The sequence below is a fragment of the Gallus gallus genome, chromosome 21 (assembly GCF_016699485.2).
Source record: "Gallus gallus isolate bGalGal1 chromosome 21, bGalGal1.mat.broiler.GRCg7b, whole genome shotgun sequence".
Classification (NCBI taxonomy): domain Eukaryota; kingdom Metazoa; phylum Chordata; class Aves; order Galliformes; family Phasianidae; genus Gallus; species Gallus gallus.
The window spans coordinates 4,583,566-4,602,148 of record NC_052552.1 but is presented as its reverse complement, the minus strand read 5'-3'; the positions used below and the strand labels follow the sequence as shown (position 1 = coordinate 4,602,148).

General features: G+C 47.2%; 1 protein-coding gene across 5 annotated transcripts in view; it reads left to right on the top strand.

Moving 5' to 3' along the window:
* Positions 1–16,238, top strand: part of UBR4 (ubiquitin protein ligase E3 component n-recognin 4) — a 67,784-nt gene extending 51,546 nt beyond the window's left edge. For all 5 annotated transcript variants that reach the window (XM_040651375.1, XM_040651374.1, XM_040651373.1 and 2 more), the window contains 20 exons: positions 369–542; positions 723–844; positions 1,203–1,400; positions 1,506–1,586; positions 3,230–3,317; positions 3,654–3,781; positions 4,247–4,354; positions 4,505–4,624; positions 5,299–5,489; positions 5,818–5,991; positions 6,502–6,601; positions 6,939–7,157; positions 7,425–7,538; positions 7,825–7,967; positions 8,231–8,356; positions 8,865–9,059; positions 10,591–10,815; positions 14,352–14,442; positions 14,744–14,906; positions 15,784–16,238. In XM_040651375.1, coding sequence (XP_040507309.1) covers positions 369–542; positions 723–844; positions 1,203–1,400; positions 1,506–1,586; positions 3,230–3,317; positions 3,654–3,781; positions 4,247–4,354; positions 4,505–4,624; positions 5,299–5,489; positions 5,818–5,991; positions 6,502–6,601; positions 6,939–7,157; positions 7,425–7,538; positions 7,825–7,967; positions 8,231–8,356; positions 8,865–9,059; positions 10,591–10,815; positions 14,352–14,442; positions 14,744–14,906; positions 15,784–15,848 — 2,825 coding nt within the window. In that variant the 3' untranslated portion in view covers positions 15,849–16,238. The remainder of the gene's footprint in view (positions 1–368; positions 543–722; positions 845–1,202; positions 1,401–1,505; positions 1,587–3,229; positions 3,318–3,653; positions 3,782–4,246; positions 4,355–4,504; positions 4,625–5,298; positions 5,490–5,817; positions 5,992–6,501; positions 6,602–6,938; positions 7,158–7,424; positions 7,539–7,824; positions 7,968–8,230; positions 8,357–8,864; positions 9,060–10,590; positions 10,816–14,351; positions 14,443–14,743; positions 14,907–15,783) is intronic.
* Positions 16,239–18,583: the final 2,345 nt, after the last annotated feature.

Below are 18,583 nucleotides of genomic sequence, written 5' to 3'. Positions count from 1 at the left end.
AACAACGAGTATGGTGATGTAACTGATGAGTCGCTTCATCAGAGGCAACTTAAACACTGGAAGGGGAGCAGTCGTTTGCTTTTGAAGTATCTCACAAGACAAAAAAACTCCCTGTACCTTTTCCTCATTTCCTCATTATGTTCCCATATGGTATAATTTATAGGCAGCTCTTGCAGGCCAAAACTTTTGCTTCCAACCATTCAGTTCATAGGCTTGAGTTTTAAACCACAAACTGACAAGAGGAGTTGGAACAAGCCAGTTCATCATGCTGTTTTACATTATTTTGCCCGGTTTGCTGGCCACATGAAATTCAGAGCCAGCAAACCAAACTCTCTTTCCCTCTTCTTGAACATCTCATTGCTTTGTAGGCCTTCTCTCTTCCTTTGTGGAGGTGGAGTCCATCAAACGACATTTCAAAAGCCGCCTGGTGGGTACTGTCCTGAATGGGTACCTGTGTTTGAGGAAGTTAGTGGTACAGAGAACAAAGCTGATCGATGAAACCCAGGACATGCTGCTGGAGATGCTGGAAGATATGACAACAGGTAAAGCCACCTTGGTTCCTTAAACACTGGGTCAAGCAAGATGAAAAGCAGGTGGTTACAGCCACGTGGAGAACTTCTCCTTAAGAGACTTCAATAGCGAGTTGTTGGTGGGTTTTTTTATGGCTTGGACCTCACAAAACTGACTCTTGTGTCTTTTGTAATACTTGTGTTTCTTGGCAGGCACAGAATCTGAAACCAAAGCGTTTATGGCAGTATGTATAGAGACTGCAAAACGTTACAGCCTCGATGACTACAGGACTCCAGTTTTCATCTTTGAGAGACTGTGCAGTATTATCTATCCTGTAAGCATACAGATGGCTACAGCATGATGGGTGAAATCAGAAGTGCAAGCATATTGTCAAAAAACAATAGTCTATGATAATGATTCAGTGTGAGCCAGTGTAAAACTGGCCCATCTGGGGAATTCAGTAGTGAGGTTTCCTGCTTTGGCATGCAGAAAAAAAAAGCAAAGTATTGCTTCATCTTAAGGAATTTGTTAACTAAGTGATGTATATGTGACAGTGTAAAGCAGGATGCATCAGTGATGGAAGCACTTTATGTTTAAGGGACATCCTGCTAATTGCTACCATAAGAATGCAGGAATAGGAATGTGGCTAGGAGAAAACCCCTTTACTCTGCCTCTGCCCTGTTGTTCTTTAGGAGGAGAATGAAGTAACCGAGTTCTTTGTAACACTGGAGAAAGATCCTCAGCAGGAAGACTTCCTGCAGGGCAGAATGCCAGGAAATCCTTATAGCAGTAATGAGCCTGGCATTGGGCCACTCATGAGGGACATCAAGAACAAAATCTGTCAGGACTGTGACCTGGTAGCTCTGCTGGAGGATGACAGTGGAATGGAGGTGAGAATGCATGAGTGTGGATTTCTTGCACAAATATGTGGGGACATTTCTAGGCAGCTGATGCGTTGTGGGCTTGTTCTACATCGCTTATTTTTTCTCTTTCAGCTTTTGGTGAACAATAAGATCATCAGTTTGGATCTACCTGTGGCTGAGGTCTACAAGAAGGTGTGGTGTCCTACTAATGAGGTATGCGTTATCTTTATGTGTGTGTACATTAACAGCACAAAGCACTTACCCTTGATATCAAGAACAGATAAATCACAAGTTGGTATCTATTTCCTTACAAAGAATTTCTTCACATAGTTGTTCAACGCCTGTTTTGCTCTATTGACTTAGTCAATTCTGCAACGTAAGTGATTTAAAAGCACATAATGCTGACCCAGGTGAGTGTGTTGAACTTACCTGTGTAGTATATCAGATACCTGATCTGCCTTCCTGAGTGACTAACTTTCTTACCTTCCTTTAGGGAAGGGTCTGAGCTTTGTGTCACTTCCTTTCAAAGCACATTTCACACTCCACATGCACGTGGCAGCTTACTGCGTGCTTGCAGTCTGAGGCACCTGATTGCTCCATCAGTCTGCACTTCAGAGATGAACCCAAATTATTTGTGCAGGTGGAACATCCAACATTTCTCCATGTTGCTTTGCTCAGCTTGAACGGAGGAATGAGGTGCCAGTCTCAAGCACTGAAGTCCTGCTTGATCTTGAGTGCAGTCCCAAGGGGAAATGAGAGCACCCATGGCACGCACTGCCCCAGCCCACGTGCCCTCTCTGAGCAGCACCCAAAGCTCTGCTCTTCTGAGATGCAGCGCTGGCAGGGAGAGGCAGAGCATGCTCAGCATTACTGTCACCAAGCAGCTTTCATCTGTCTTCCTTTGTGAGCACCTCTGCAAAGCACTTCTGGAGTGGCAGCTCGTGTTCCCTAGGAAATAGACAGGCTCACAAGAAAGCAACCTCAGGCCCCTTTTTGTTTCTCTTGTCTCTCACTGGCTTTTTTTTGTTCATCTGCCATTTTACCAGGGCCCCTGTGGTGTTAATTGCTGGTCTCTAGCGTGGCCTTTGAGCATATCTTCCCCCCGGGGCTTTCCCTGTGCTTATGTATTTGCTGTGACATTAAGCACTGCTTATTCCACATTAGGCTTAGCGCGCTCTCTGACAGGTTTTCTCTCGCAAGGTCTCCTGCTCCCAAATCTGGGATTTTTCTTTTCTGCTTTTTATTCAGACCTATGGATTAAAATGGAAAGTTTAGTGATATGAAGTCAGTATTTCCAGCTGGAAAACTCGCCCTTTCCCAGGGCAGAAGCACAGCCCTTTGGTGGGTTTGGTTGTATCGCTGTAATAACTTCCCATCTTACTAAAAGCACATCAAATTGGCTTTTACTGCTCCTCTTCCATTTTCCATTGCTGCAGATTTTTATCTGCTTGAAAGCATTCATCCAATTAGCTTTCCTTGCTTCATTGCCTGGTCCCTGCATTTCCCAGGTATGCTATGAATACCCTCAGAGAAGTTGCTGTGAAAAGCAGATGTTTCTCTAGAGATGAACACGTGTTTTCCTTGCCTGCATCTTTCACTGGTGCTCAAGGAAACCATTGGAGAAAACATAAGCCTGTTTATTACAGGCTGTCCATCTAACTTGGCAGACAGACATGATTAATTGAGGTTTTTGCAGGTGTTTTTGCAACAGTGGCTTTGCTGTTTTCCTAATTCATCTCAGTAAGGGGAGAATGAGGGAGTCAAAGACTTCTCCACGTTAGCATCAGCTGTCAAGTCAAGGATGTGTATGTGTGTGTCCCCAGAAGCACAGTTCCTATAACTCTCCTTTCTTGCAGGGGGAGCCAATGAGGATCATCTACCGCATGCGAGGGTTACTAGGAGATGCAACGGAGGAATTCATCGAGTCTCTCGACTCCACCACTGGTAATGCACTTGTCTCCTGAAAGCTGGGATTAGATTTGAAATCTGAAGTTCGCTGCAGAGCAGTGACACTATTATCCCCAGAGCTTACAGTTGATTGACATTCCCTTTGCTGCGTTTACCTGCTTCACCTCGTGTGGAGGAGGATTTTAGCAGCAGTTCAAGTCTGTGCTTTAAACACAAACGCTAGCATGGCACTTGGCTGTTCTGCTTGGCCCTCCTTCATGTTCCTGCTCATAAGCCGTTTCAAATTTGACACAGTCAATGTGGCTTGAACTGTTGGTAAATGTGCACTGCTATGCTCTGGTTTTGCCTTCATGATCTGCTTCTGTCCTGTAGATGAGGAGGAGGATGAGGAAGAAGTCTACAAGATGGCAGGTGTCATGGCGCAGTGCGGAGGCTTGGAGTGCATGCTCAACAGGCTGACTGGTATTAAGGACTTCAAGCAAGGCAGGCACCTCCTCACTGTGAGTCTCAGTTTCTCTTCTTTGGAATCAGAAGATAAACTTGATAGAAAATTCCACAAGTATGAGTGAAGTTTCCACTTCTGGCTGCCTGCCTTGTGTTGCATTTTAAGTGTTGGAACGGAAGTTTCAATTTACTGATTTACAAAAAATAAAGTAATTCCTTCTTTCCCTCTTCCATTCCTCTTTGTTAACAATTCTTTACGCAGGCTTTGAGGTAAGGCCTTGGCACTGCTGCCCAGAGAAGTGTGGGTGCCCAAGGTCATAGATGGGGCCAGGATGGGCAACCTGGGCTGGTGTGGGGCAGCCAGCTGCAGCAGGGGTTGGAATTGGCTGTGCTTTAAGGCCCTTTCCAACCCAATCGTTCTGTTCCTATAATAATTTTCTACTGTCTGGTGTTTTTAGTTTCAGCAAAATCCCAGTGCTCATCTTGAAGGTACCCTAGGGAACACATTCTGTGTTTTGTAGGTGCTGCTAAAACTGTTCAGTTACTGCGTGAAGGTGAAAATAAATCGTCAGCAGTTGGTCAAGCCAGAGATGAACACTTTGAATGTCATGCTGGGAACTCTCAACTTGGTAAGGACATCCTGGACTTCCATGAAGTGCTTTCTACGGACTCCAGTGAATTTACACTGCCTCTTGACTGTCATGCTTATTCTTGACATCTACAAGGGATCTTAAATGCTGCTGGACTGCTGTTTCAATAACTGCTGCTGTCTTCTCTAGGCTCTGGTGGCTGAGCAAGAAAGTAAGGACAGTGGAGGTGCAGCTGTGGCAGAACAAGTGCTCAGTATAATGGAGATAATACTGGATGAATCCAATGCGGAACCTCTAAGTGAGGACAAGGTGAGCGCCTGGGGCTTACTGCACAAATGGAAATGTTGACTGGGATTCAAGGCTGGTGAGGATCCCTTATTACAGGGATGCTGAGCTTCAGGAGCTGTAGAGATGTGCTAAATGGGAGCCTAACCCTTGTTATGCTTGCTGGCGTGTCTTAGCAGGCCTCAAAGGTAGGGCAGGAGGAACCAAAAGCACTGCAGAGCTTATTTGGGATGATTCTTGCACAGTCCAGGTGGGGGTTAGTAAGCACTGCTTGGATCCCTTCCCTTGTTCTTTGGGCCACAGGGCAACGAGAGGCAAGAAGAGACGTAGCTCTGCCTTGTTTTGTCAAGTGTTTTTGTACATACTGAAAACATGCTTGGTTTTACAGCTAATTGAGGATAAGAGCTGTATCTCAAGTACACTGAGAGTGAAGAGAGTTTCTTGCTCATCGTTTGAAACTGTTGTTTTATAGGAATCTGCCTTCCTTTGGGCTGGGATTATTAGACTAGAAAATAATAGTAGGTAGAAAAAGTTAGGTGTCAGCAGAGGGGAGTTTTGCAACCATCCCATAAATTGTTTGGAAACGAGGATGGATCTTTTCCTTCATCGGGGTCTAGGACTCTAATCCTTCAAGAGTGGCTTTCCTTGAAGGATGTGGATTTATTCCTGAACCTAATCGTGCTATATTTCCTCTGCAGGGTAACCTCCTCCTAACTGGTGACAAAGATCAGCTGGTGATGTTGCTCGACCAGATTAACAGCACCTTTGTCCGTTCCAATCTCAGCGTCCTGCAGGGCCTGTTACGCATCATCCCTTACCTGTCCTTTGGGGAAATGGAGAAAATGCAGATCCTGGTGGATCGTTTTAAGCCCTACTGTAACTTTGATAAGTATGTTGTCGTATTTCAACTAAAAACGTGTGAAATCAGATGTGTTGATAGATCTATACCTTACTGATGCTTACTTCAGTGTAAGGCTCAGAGGTTCCTGGTACATAAGCTTGATTTCCTGTTTCATTTCTTAGCCATTTAAACAAATATGTGAGCATGTAGCTTGGATAATGGTGCTTTAAAGTATATTCTGAGATGAAAGGGGTCTGAGTTGGTTTTCTGAGTCTCTGAGCTGGGGCATGTACATGCCTTCAATGATAATGCAATGAGAATTACAGGCAGAGATGCTTGGAGAACCTCCAAGTCACCATTTGTTCTCCTCTTTCAGGTATGATGAGGAGCATAGTGGAGATGATAAAGTTTTCCTAGATTGCTTCTGTAAAATAGCAGCGGGAATAAAGAACAACAGCAACGGCCATCAGCTGAAAGATCTCATCCTCCAGAAGGGGATTACACAGAACGCCCTCGACTACATGAAAAAACACATTCCCAGTGCAAAGAAGTAAGAGTCACTACTTAATGAGCGTGATAATCTGAGACAGCCTTGTCTCATTTCTTCCAGGACAGCTATTAACAAGTCCAACTTCTGAAGCATTTAGACTTGCTACAGCTGAGATGCAGGGAATCCAGTGAGAAAATGTTACTGTAGAGAGAGGCTAAAAAGCCTGCAGTCATCCCATTTGTGACCCATCACAGCTGAGTATCATGATGCCAGGTTTTTTCTGCCTGTTCCTTACCTATGACACTGGAACAGAGAGCTTTTGCTGTTGCTGCACAGCTCACAAGCATAAATCCCAAGGCTAAAGAGTTGACAGTCTGGCTATTAATGTACACAACATGGAAGTGTGAGTGTGAATGTCAGTTCATTAATTAATGGAGAAGGGACACTGGGGGAGGGGTGCTTGTCTTGCCTGCAGCCCGTGCTCTGCAAGCTGTGCAGCTGGCTGACTGCCAGTGGCCTTTTTGGAATGGGTGACTGCCCTTCAGCTGCTGCCTCTTTTTTTCTGTGCAGTTTGGATGCAGACATATGGAAGAAATTCTTATCTCGACCTGCACTTCCTTTTATCCTGCGCCTGCTCCGAGGACTTGCCACGCAGCACCCTGCTACACAGGTAAGGAGACCACATTCAAAGCTGAGCTGAGCATGACTGGCTTGGTATACTGCTTTTTGTGGTCATAGCCAAGCAGGTTTTGCTATAATATTTGACTCTACGCTTTTTGTTGGGCTCGGAGAGGGACAGCGTCATAGTAATGGCCGCTGTAGAGGCGACTTGTACATGGTTTTAAGGCCCTGGGTCCATAATGTAGGAATAAATTAAGTCACTGCCATTGGCAAAAAATTCTTCTAGATCAGTGCTTCTGCTCAGCTGTGATGGGTGGGATCAGAAAGAAGAGTCACCGTTGCGTGCACCCTTTTTCTGAAGAAGGTGCTGTTTCAATCTCTGCCAGGTGCTGATAGGCACAGACTCCATTACCAACCTTCACAAGCTCGAGCAGGTGTCGAGTGATGAAGGGATTGGGACGTTAGCAGAGAATCTTCTGGAGGCACTGAGGGAACATCCAGAGGTAAATAAGAAGATCGACGCTGCCCGGAAGGAGACACGGGCAGAGAAGAAGCGTATGGCCATGGCAATGAGACAGAAGGCCCTGGGCACGCTGGGGATGACGGTAATGTCTGTTTGCATTGATGACAACTGGTGATCTAATGGTCTTTTATTTCTGTCCTGCTAAAACTGCCACGTGAGGAATTGTGTAAAATGATTTATTGACAAATATTGCAGAGCTGGAGCCCACGGTTCGCTTGGTGCTGCTGGGAGAGTAAATATGGTTGCTAATAGCAGGCTGGGAAAAGGGTTGGGCATTCCTATTACAGTGGTGGGGATGGTGCAGCTCTTTATTGTCTTTTTGACCTGCTCGAGTTGTTTTCTTTTCCAGACGAATGAGAAAGGTCAGGTGGTGACCAAGACTGCACTGCTTAAGCAGATGGAGGAGCTCATAGAAGAGCCAGGTCTGACTTGCTGCATCTGCCGGGAAGGATACAAGTTTCAGGTAGAGTGCAATACATTTGCAAAGCACTCTCACCACCTGTGGGCACTCAGCATCCAGCTTCACAGGGCTCGGTGCATTGGCTCTGGGAGGTCAGGAAGTCCCAGGTTGGGTTCTTGGGGTCCAAAGGTGGTCGGGATGTAGAAGTGTGTTTCCAGGGAGAGCTGGAAAAAAAATGTACTCAGTGTAAGTTTCTGGGAAAGGTGAAACTCAGTGCAGTGTCAAAGTGGCACAAAGTGTGAACCGTTCCAAATGTGGATGATCTCTAACACAGCTGTTGTCATTGCAGCCTACAAAGGTCCTAGGCATCTATACTTTCACCAAGCGTGTTGCACTAGAGGAGTTTGAGAACAAGCCCCGAAAGCAGCAGGGGTACAGCACGGTCTCTCATTTCAACATTGTCCATTACGACTGTCACCTCGCAGCTGTACGGTACGTCCTGACAATAAGCAGAATCGTGGTGCTCATGTGCATGGCACTTGGCCTTATAATGGGTTTGCTTAGGAATTGGTCACTTTGCAGCCTGCAGATAGCCACGGTCTTCTCTTTTGCAGTCTGCTTTAATGTGCTAAATGGAGGTCAGGCCTGAAGTTTGTAGTTTAAGCTATGGAATTGCCGAGTTGTTCATAGTTCCTTTGAAGAAGCCTTGCGTGTTTCTAACTTGCCTGGGTGTATGGCTTGCTCTCTCAATACAGACTCGCTCGTGGCCGTGAAGAGTGGGAGAGTGCAGCCCTACAGAACGCCAACACCAAGTGTAATGGGCTCCTGCCAGTCTGGGGACCTCATGTGCCAGAGTCTGCTTTTGCTACTTGCTTAGCACGGTGAGTAGTTGTTACTTCTCATGGTGTTTTGCATTTGAGTTAGGTGAGACCAACAAAATCCTTTTGTAGATTTCTGTATCTCCATGCTAATGAGTTACAGTGTCCTGACCACTTATCTAGGATGCTTGTAGATTGATCATCCGGTTGTTCATACTCTGATTCACTTTGTAAAGGGCTTTTGTACAGTCATGTTAGAAATTAGGAGTTGTAACATCTCTAATGCTTTTCAGCCAAGGAGCTGTATCTCAAGCCCTGAGCACGGGAAAATAGTATTGATATGTGTAAATGTGTACGCACATGGAATTGGATTGGCCTGGAGTAAGCTCAGAGCCTCTCTTGGGGGAGATTAATCAAGTGTGTGCATCTTCATATTCCACTTGTTCTGTAGAGCTTTGCTATGACATACTTGCTCGGATTCTGAGTTCTAACTTACGGTGTGGAATAAGAAACTGGATTAAAAAGCCTTTACAGACTCTTAATAAAATGACACTTGACTGCTGTTTTTCAGACACAACACATACCTCCAAGAATGCACGGGGCAGCGGGAGCCCACCTACCAGCTCAATGTCCATGACATTAAACTGCTATTCCTGCGTTTTGCTATGGAGCAGTCGTTCAGCGTAGATACCGGAGGAGGAGGAAGGGAGAGCAACATACACCTCATCCCCTACATCATCCACACGGTGCTCTACGTCCTCAACACGTCAGTACCTTTCTCTTGGTAGAAGGGAACTGCATGAGGGAAGGCGATTGGGAGTTAGCTTCCCTTTCCATTCAAGGTGTAATTATTTACCTCTGGGGTGAGCAAAAGGGTTATTAGATTAAAGAAACGCTGCCAGCTTCGTTTTCTGGAGTAAACAGTGGGGAGGCCCTGTGAAGAGGTAATTGCAGTCAGCTGAAAGCAGCCTTGGTATCGTTTTTATCTGATGTGATAACCACTTACTGGTTTTGGCTCTGCTTTTACCAGGTTTGTCAAAATGTCAAGACAATCTGAAGATCAAATTTATTTGTAGCAGTAGGCAGCAACGCATGGGCACTCCTGTTGGAGTGTTTCAGTAACATCTTCTTTATACCAAGCAAAAGTGGGAGGCTTTGGCTTGACACTGTGTCTAAGCCTCTGAATCGTTGGATACCAAAGTACTTTTGAATACACGAGCTGGTTCTGATAATACAGCAAAAAGTGGTAATACGGTGCAAAAAGGCAATGCCCTTGTGCCTTTTCTTTCTGCAGTTAGATACTGAGAGGTAATATTAATGATAAGAGCTGTAAATGTTAAGACGTGCCTCTTAAACCAAGGTCGTTCCAAATGGAGCGCAGTGAAATCTCTGCCTCCTGGAACTAATCAACGTTGTGGCTGTAATGCAATTTGCCTATTGTTTTTAGTATCTATCTCCAGATCCTTGTCCTATTGTTTGTCTGAGTCTCTCGAGAGAGAAATAAATGAAACTATTCTTTTCATCTTGTAAGTCTTCTTAGTGGCACCAGTGAGCCCAGCACCCGCTGCGTGGCTGTTGTATGAAAATGCTTTATGTCCTTTCCAGAGGTTATTTTTTTTTTTCCTAAAGATGTGTTTGGCACTAAATGTAGAAAACAGAGCTACTAGTTGGCTACCAGCTGCATAATGTAGCAAATGTGAGCTATGCAGGACACCCAGACATGGCTTTGTATGCTAGGGATACTGCTTGGAGGACACAACTAAATTGAGGACCTCATGCAGCAGAGCAATGGGCTGTGATAAAGAGCTGCACATCTTCCCAGGTGTTTACACAGCTCTTCTGAAGAGAAGCAGAGAAAGGAGATAAATATACATCCACATGTATAAAATATGGAAGCTTACAGTAAGCACACCACCTTTTTGGATTCGAATTGGCCCGTATCTCCTCCTTGATTGCTTTTGCAGCAGATGAATTACACGGATCGATCCTGAGGTCTGGCTGTAGGAGCAGTCGTGCTTAGTGTCAGTTGGGCAGAGGTTCAACCTAGCACATGGGATGCCTGGCTTGATTTTTTCCCCTAACAAAAGGAAGAATAGCTTTACAATATTATTGTCTTCCTGGGGCAATGCCAGCTGCCTTGCAGACCTCTCATACTTACGCAGCTCCAGGGAAATGAGTTTGCTAGGCTTGCATGCTTCACTATGAGCAAATACAGACTCAAGCACTGGATGAATTTGGGAAGCAGCAAAAGGCATCCAAGAGGCAGAACAATTGCTAAAGCTTTTCTTGTGTTTCAGAACTCGAGCAACGTCGAGGGAGGAGAAAAACCTCCAGAGCTTCATGGAGCACCCCAAGGAGAAGTGGCTGGAGAGTGCCTATGAGGTGGATGGGCCGCATTACTACACCGTGCTGGCACTGCACATCTCACCCCCAGAGAAGTGGAAAGCCATGCGAGTGGAGATCCTCAAGCGGCTCCTGGTGACCTCCCACGCCAGGGTGGTGTCACCAGGGGGAGCCAGCAGGTCAGCCATCAGCAGCTCCTCCTTCTTGCTACTGCCAGGGCAGTCAGAGCCACGTTGGGCAGCTTGTGGGGAGCTGGGGAAATGACCATGAGTATTTTAGAAGAACAGTTGTTAACCCTTTCTGTGTAGCTCTGTGTTGAGAGTTTGGGTTGATTTTGGGGAGTGTTTGGGTGATTTTTGGGAGTGGATCCATCTGTTGATGATAGAGTTGTTAAGGTTGGAAAAGCTCCCCACGTCATCTCGTCCATCACTACCATGCCCACTTATAGAACCACGGAGTCAGAGTCATTAAGGTTGGAGGGAACTGGGCTTGTTTAGCTTGGAGAAGGGAAGGCTCCGGGGAGACCTCATTGTGGCCTTGCAATATTTGAAGGGAGCGTATAAACAGGAGGGGGAATGATTGTTTACAAGGGTGGATAGTGATAGGACAAGGGGGAATGGTTTTCAACTGAGACGGGGGAGGCTTAGGTTGGATATGAGGAGGAAGTTTTTCCCCCAGAGGGTGGTGACGCACTGAACAGGTTGCCCAAGGAGGCTGTGGATGCCCCATCCCTGCAGGCATTCAAGGCCAGGCTGGATGTGGCTCTGGGCAGCCTGGTCTGCTGGTTGGCGACCCTGCACATAGCAGGGGGTTGGAACTGGATGAGCATTGTGGTCCTTTTCAACCCAGGCCATTCTATGATTCTATGAAAAGACCACTAAGATCGCCCAGCCCAACCCCAGCCCACCCCCACCATGCCCAGTAAGCTGTGTTCCCCAGTGCCACATCTCCGTGTTCCTTGAACACCTCTGGGGACAGTGACTGCACCACCCCCCTGGGCAGCCTGCACCAATGCATCACTGTTCTTTTAGAGAAGAAATTTGTCCCTGATAAAACTTACTGGGCTTCCCTTTGTGAGGAGGCTCCTTCTGTTCTCTTTGTGATCAGTGCAACAGCTTCCTTAAATAGAAAAATAGAAATAGAAATCAAATGCCATTGCTTTCAAAAAAGAAAAGAATCAATAGCAGCTGTCAGGCACTTGAGAAGTATGAAAATAAGTGGCTCTGCTGCCTGACAAAAGGAAGTATTTCCAGAGCAGGAAGGGGAATTCCAGTTTCTGAAAAGATGATTTTAAATAGCTGTCATAATTAGGAACGCATTCATTATTATTCTAAGTCGTCTTACGGGGCATTCTTACTCTGATGACATTAATTACATGTTTGATAAAGTCATTACATCGCAGTTACATACAACACAGCATGCATCAATGCTATTAGAGGCATCAAAAGAGCTTCCTTGCCCTTAAAGGGGCTATTGTATCGATTGCTGCGTTACTTTCTGCCATTCCAGCTCAGCCTGCTCTGTGCTTGGCTCCCATTCCTCTGCCTGAGTGCTGAGAAGGGGTGCAGCAGTTACAGGAGATGCTATCTCAGAGGGTTGCTTGCTCACGCTTTCATGTGGTCTGCAGAAGAGATGGGTGAAGCAGAGCCCCTGTGTGGGTTGGTGGTGTTCTTAAAAACCCTCAGTGCGTGGTGGTGTTTCTTTCCAGACTTATCTCCAGGCACGTAGGCAATGAAAGCAGATTGAAGTGGAAAGGAACCTCCACCAGCCCCACAGTCTCTGGGATTGCAGGGGAGAACGCTCAGAAATAGCTCTTGGGAATCACATCAAGGTTTATTCAAGGGCTTTCTCTAATCCCTGCGGACTAAGAGAGCACAAAGCCTTCCCCTGATAACACCAGTTCTGATATTCAAGGTCTCAACTTATTTATTCCTGTGGGAAATCAGGAGGAGGGTGATGGACGGCGAAGCTCTCCGCAGATGAGTGCCAATCCCTCAGCAGTGAGGTGGAGAGGAAGCTTGTGTCTGTAACAACAGGGTGATGTGTCTGCATGCAAAGGATTAAAATTAGCATTCTCTGTTAGAAGCAGTGCAGAGCGTTAGTGGGCACGCTGCTGTTCACAGCACTTTGGAATGCTGAATAGAAACAAGGACCCACTTCCACTCTTGCTGGCAGAGATGCAGGGAGGTTGCTATAGTAACTATCAGTCCATCTGAAAGCAGCTGAGCATCACCTCCAGCTCCCAAAAAGGGCCTGGAAATCTCCTGAATGAGGATGCAGAGCACAACTGTGCTGAATGAAGGTGGCCAAATGGTACCCATGTGTCCAGGTGTTGTAACCTCAGCACCCTTTCTGTGCTGTTAAGTGTGAGACAGATTTGGGGAGAACCTAGCCAAAAATGTGAGATGCGTGTATTCTGACAGCTTGTACCCCATCTTATCCTCCCCAGATGAGGATAAGATGGTTTGGTGGGCACGGTCGTGATGGGTTGATGGTTGGACTCTGTGATCTTAGTGGTCTTTCCCAACCTTCAGGATTCTATGGCTCACGTTAATGACCAGGTAGCAGTATTGTATGGAGCAGATGCTCCAGAAGGAACCTACCCAGACTGACCCCACAAGGGCCTTTTAGTTTTCAATTAAAGGAGCACACAGCAATTAGATCAAAACCAGGCACATAAAAAGAAACTCTGGCTTGAAGTATTTGGGAGCCTAGAATTAGCCTCGCTTTACATTGCTCCTCTTCCCGTGCCAACTTAGTCACCTTTACTAATTGGTTTGCCTTTAAATAATTAAGGCTAGCTGCCACCCAGCAGCATATTGCAGCTGATGGTCAGATGATTGAGCTGTCCCTGTTCATTGCAAGGGAGTTGAACCAGATGACCTTTAAGGGTCCCTTCCAACTCAAACCATTCTGTGCTACCCTCTGTCCCGCTCCCTGCTGTCATTGGCAGCTGGGCTGGTTCTGGATACCCAAAAAAGGCCATTTTCAAAGCTTCTGAGTGGTGATTGGAAGCGGAGGCAGCTGTACCTGAGAAAAGCGTGCAAGAGAATTCCAAAGGCATGAGAGCTGCTGGCAGGAGGCTCTGCTGTGCCACAACCTGTTGGTGATTCATCCCGCAAGCTTTGGGAGTTGGTGCGCCACGACAGCTCTGCTTCTTTTGTAGCATTTCTGCAGCTGGATGGTGGACGTCCCAAGGCACAAACCCTCCCATGGCCATCCAGGAATCAAGCAGTATTAAGCAGTAATTGTTCCATTTCACCGAGGCTCCTTTTTGGGGCTGGGATCAGATTCTGCCATTGCCTGAGACCCATGTTTTGTTATTTCTTTGGGAATCCACTATACTGCAGCTAGTGGACATGCAAGTGAGGGCTGTGCATTATTCTTCCAGCTTTGCTGTTGGCTTTCTTCTCAGCCTTAGCAATCCACTTCCCTCTCTGCTTGATTTCTCCCCACGAAACACATTTTTTATTGGCTCACCTGCTTCAGTAACAGCAGGTACAGCTCATCAAGCAATTCCCCAGCCACAGGAACCAATGCAGGATGCCCAAGGTTTGTTTCGTGTCCAAGAGCACATAGCAGAGCTCCCCAAGAGCCATTCCCCGCGCATTATTGACAGCTTTGAGGCCGTTTCAGCTTTCACACTATTCATCACACGGGTTACCAAAGCATAATAAAGTGATTAACTCTGAGATGGATTTCATTATCTCCCTAGATTGGCAGATAAGGCGGTGAAGGAATACGCAACGTACCGCTCTGGCCTTCTCTTCTGGGCCCTCGTAGATCTCATTTACAACATGTTCAAGGTAAGAGAGTCATGAAGGTTCTGCTCGTGCACTTGCTTATTTTTCAACCAAGGGTGTTCTGAGAGTAAGGAACGAGGTGGGGGCATCTACCAAATAGCTTAAAGCTTCCAGGGAGGGGTAAGTAATTAGGGTGAGAAGACACCTCATTGCATTCTGTACAAAGAGACTGGGAAGTCATCAATGGGGTGACTTTGTAATGGGGCTCGGGACAAATCCAGTGACAGCAGGGCACGGTGTCAGAGTCTTGAAGTTGTTCATTGGGCCGATTGGCACTGAGCTGTCCTGCTTTCTCCTCTTGCAGAAGGTGCCTACCAGTAACACAGAGGGAGGCTGGTCCTACTCTCTTGCTGAGTTCATCCGACACAACGACATGCCAATACACGAAGCTGCAGACAAGGCCCTGAAAACCTTCCAGGAGGAGTTCATGCCAGTCGAAACGTTTTCCGAGTTTTTGGATGTGGCTGGTAAGCATTCACTTTGCTTTCCCTTTTATAGGCTGCCTCATGCAACTCGTGACTCCAGACGGCAGCATTCCCGACACAGCAACGGCTTGTTTGCAGGGAGGGAGGAGACCTTGGCACCCAGCTGTGGCCTCAGCTATTTCCCAAACACGCTTGAGCATCCCCAGACAGGAAAATTTCTCTCACCTGATCCTATGCATCCTCCCCCTGCTCTGTTAAATAACTGACATGACAGCATAAGGGTGTTTGGGGGTATATGAATCATAGAATTGCTTGAGTTGAGAGGGACACTTGAATGCTATCGGGTCCAACTTCCCTGCACTGAATAGGGACACCCACAGCTCCATCAGTGCTCACAGCCCCATTCCCTGACCTCGGGTGTCTGCACCACCTCTCTGGGCAGTCTGTGCAGTGCCTCACTGCCCTCAGTGTAAAAAAAACTTCTTCCTTATATCCAATCCAAATCTCCCCTCTTTCAGTCTGAAACCATTTCCCCAGCAGACAGTGAAGGAGTGGTTCAGTGCAATGGGAGTTCCAGCTGGTGGGTTTTTGTTATCCCCAGCCTCTGGAAATTCACCCGCAGAGGAGCTGCTCTTCTGCTAAGAGTTCCCAGTGCCCCACAGTCTCCCATTTTCCAATGTATATTTCCAGCCCAGCTAGCTGGATCTCTGCAGCAGCTCTGTTCCCTGCACTGTTTAAACACACACACCTCAGCCCCATGCATTCAGAAGGGTTTATCTTCGTTGGGTCCATACTTAAAAATAACATCACAGCTGTCATTATTAACTTAGTATACACATGCCCTAGCACCAATCTGTAGCGTCGGCTGGAGAAACCACTTCTTGGAGCTAATTATTGTCCTGTCTTCTTCTTTTTAAAGGACTCCTATCAGAAATCAGTGACCCCGACAGCTTCCTCAGAGATCTTTTGAACTCCATCCCCTGAGCAGCCAGCACAGAAGTGATGGGCAGAGACCACACTAGCTTGCCTTCCATCCCCGTGTTCCTCCTCGTGCAGTCTATCCCTTCCCCGAGGAGTGCTGCAGTTTATTGGGGTTTTGGTTTGGTTTTGGTTGTTGGTTTTTGGTTGGTTGTTGGTTTTTTTTTTTTTTTTCCTGTTGTTTATTTTTCTTTTGTTTTTATTTTCTACAGGTTTTTCTTCCTGGAGTGATGTGGAATTTAGATTTGTTTTATCTTTTATTTCAGTGCTTCTGTCTGTAAAGCCTTGTGTATTCAGCTGGTTGAAAGAACTTGTACAGAGAGGAATCCATACTAGTAAATCTTAATGCTTTAGTGTGCACCTCTTTGAAGTTAAATAAATCAAACAAATAAGTAAGGTGGGTTTCATGAGTATTTTAACCCAAATGCCAAGTTCTTTCCCATCTTTTCTTTCAGAGCTCTTTGTTTCGGAGCTCAGAGCTGCTGCTCTTTCTGGAGACATAGGAAGCAAAAGCCTTGCAGGGAGCAGACTGGCAGCGGTCACTGATTCACACACACAGCAGGTTTCCCTTGTGGGATGTGACCTTAGGGACACGTGTGTTGCACACCCCTTCCTCACACCTGGCCAAGGGGAGCTGTGTATCATGGACTCTGTCCTCACTTTGCTCTCATCAAGGCCGTACTCAAGGCAGGTATGCATACGGGTGGCAGCACTGCCTCTCTTCTATCTGGTACAACGTTCAGCTGTGGAAAATGCATGGTAAACAGATGCCACGTGCTTCTAGAGCTGGCTGCCTGCTCTCTGCTGATAAATCATGCACTTTGCTGTGCCCTGACCCAGCACCAAGTGCCTGCTTTGGACACAGCCCTGCCCTCCTCACCGAGCTGTGCACGATGGTAAGCTGCCTCTAACCACTGCTGTCCTGTAGCCCACCTGCCACCTGGCTGAGCTGGAACCCAATAAAGCTTTCCCTGTCATCTTCATCTCTGTTTGAACTTGAATTTCTGCAATCCTAACGCAGTCCCGTCACCGTAACTATTAATTATTTCAAAGGATGAATAACTCGCCGGCCCGTTTGATGCCTTTTAGTGCTGAGCGTGTGCTGTGCAGGGAGCAGATGGGTGACAGTGCTGTGTTTTCCTTCTCACCTCTGCGGGTGCTTATTTCTCTCCTCTGCATCAGTCCCCCACGTTCCCAACCAGGGCTGAGTCCCTGCTTTGTGTCTCGCTGCCGTTGCCCCGATATGTTTTCATTGCAGCCGAGCACAAACACAGCGCAGTGCCTCTGGGCATCGTGGAGGATTCCCTGCAGTTTTTCCAATGTAGAAGTCATTTATCTCCCCCTGTGGCCGCCCAACTGCTGCTTTCTGGGCACGATGTTTGGGTCCCACCTTCGGGACATCAGGGTAGGAAAACCCCTGGGTGCTGTTCAGTTGGAACCCAGTGCCTTGCACAACTGCTTGCAGCAAGGCCAGGTCTGCAGCAGGGACCATACAGGAGAGGCTTCAGGTGGGGACGTGTTGCAGCCAAAGGGATGCTCGGATCTGGGGAAGGGTTTGCCTCTCCCTGGGAGGGATTTGAAGTCAAATTGCCTCAACAAAATGCCAAAGAGATGAGTGTGCCCTGAAGCACACCTGTGCCAGCTGATCGGGGTGATTGCTGCTCTTCTCAATGCTGGTGCAAATATTTGGTTACTGGGGAAGCAGGCAACGTTGCCACCATCACCACGGACGTGTCCCTGCCATGCTCTGCCTGCAGTGCCCTCACCTGCACCTCCCATCGCTCCCCTCGTATCTGCTGTGGGTTGGTTGCCAAAATATTTATGTTATCTCCACGCGGAAGGGGATGGTGGTGACACCGAAGTGGCGTTGGCCCATTGTCCCACTGTCCCATTGTTTGTGCCCCAATCTGCAGAGATAATGGTAGGAAATCCCAGTGAGCAGAAATAGGAATACGTGGAGGTGGTTGTGCCTCTTCCATGAAAAGCCAGCTTTATTGGGAAGATTGGGGTGCAGCAGCACACGGAGGGGTTTGGTGCCCATCCATTCTCCCTCTCCAAAGCAATTCTCTGTCTTCAGCTAACCGCTAACAAAATCGACCTTTTATTGTTTAATCTTAACAACTAAGCAGTCCCCCTGGATTCCAGAGCATCCTGCAAGGCACGTGAGGAGCGTGGCTCACGGGGCAGTCACAACGTGTCTCTTACTTTATGCAAAGTGATTCATTTGGGACTTGTGCTGGCACCATGCATGGCCCCATATGGCCCCCAACACCTTCTTATGGCCTCCAGCACTTAGCAATGGCTCTATACAGGGCTACTGATGGGAGTTGGGGGGCTATATGATGCCCACCAATGGCCCTATATAGCCCCCCAGCACATACCCATGGTCCTGTATAGCCCCCAACACCCATCAATGGTCCTATATAGCCCTGAAAACTCACTAATGGCTCTATATGGTGACCACCAATGGCCCTATATACCCACCAGTACCCAGGAATGGCACTATATGGTGCCCAGCAATGGCCCTATATAGCCCCCTGTACCCACCAATGACACTATATGGTGCCCACCAATGGCCTCATACGCCCCCCTGCACCTATCAGTGGCCCTATGTGGTGCCCACCAATGGCCCTATATACTCACCAGTACCTAGCAATGGCCCTATATAGCCCCCTGTACCCACCAATGGCACTATATGGTGCTCACCAATGGCCTCATATTCCTCCCTGCACCTATCAGTG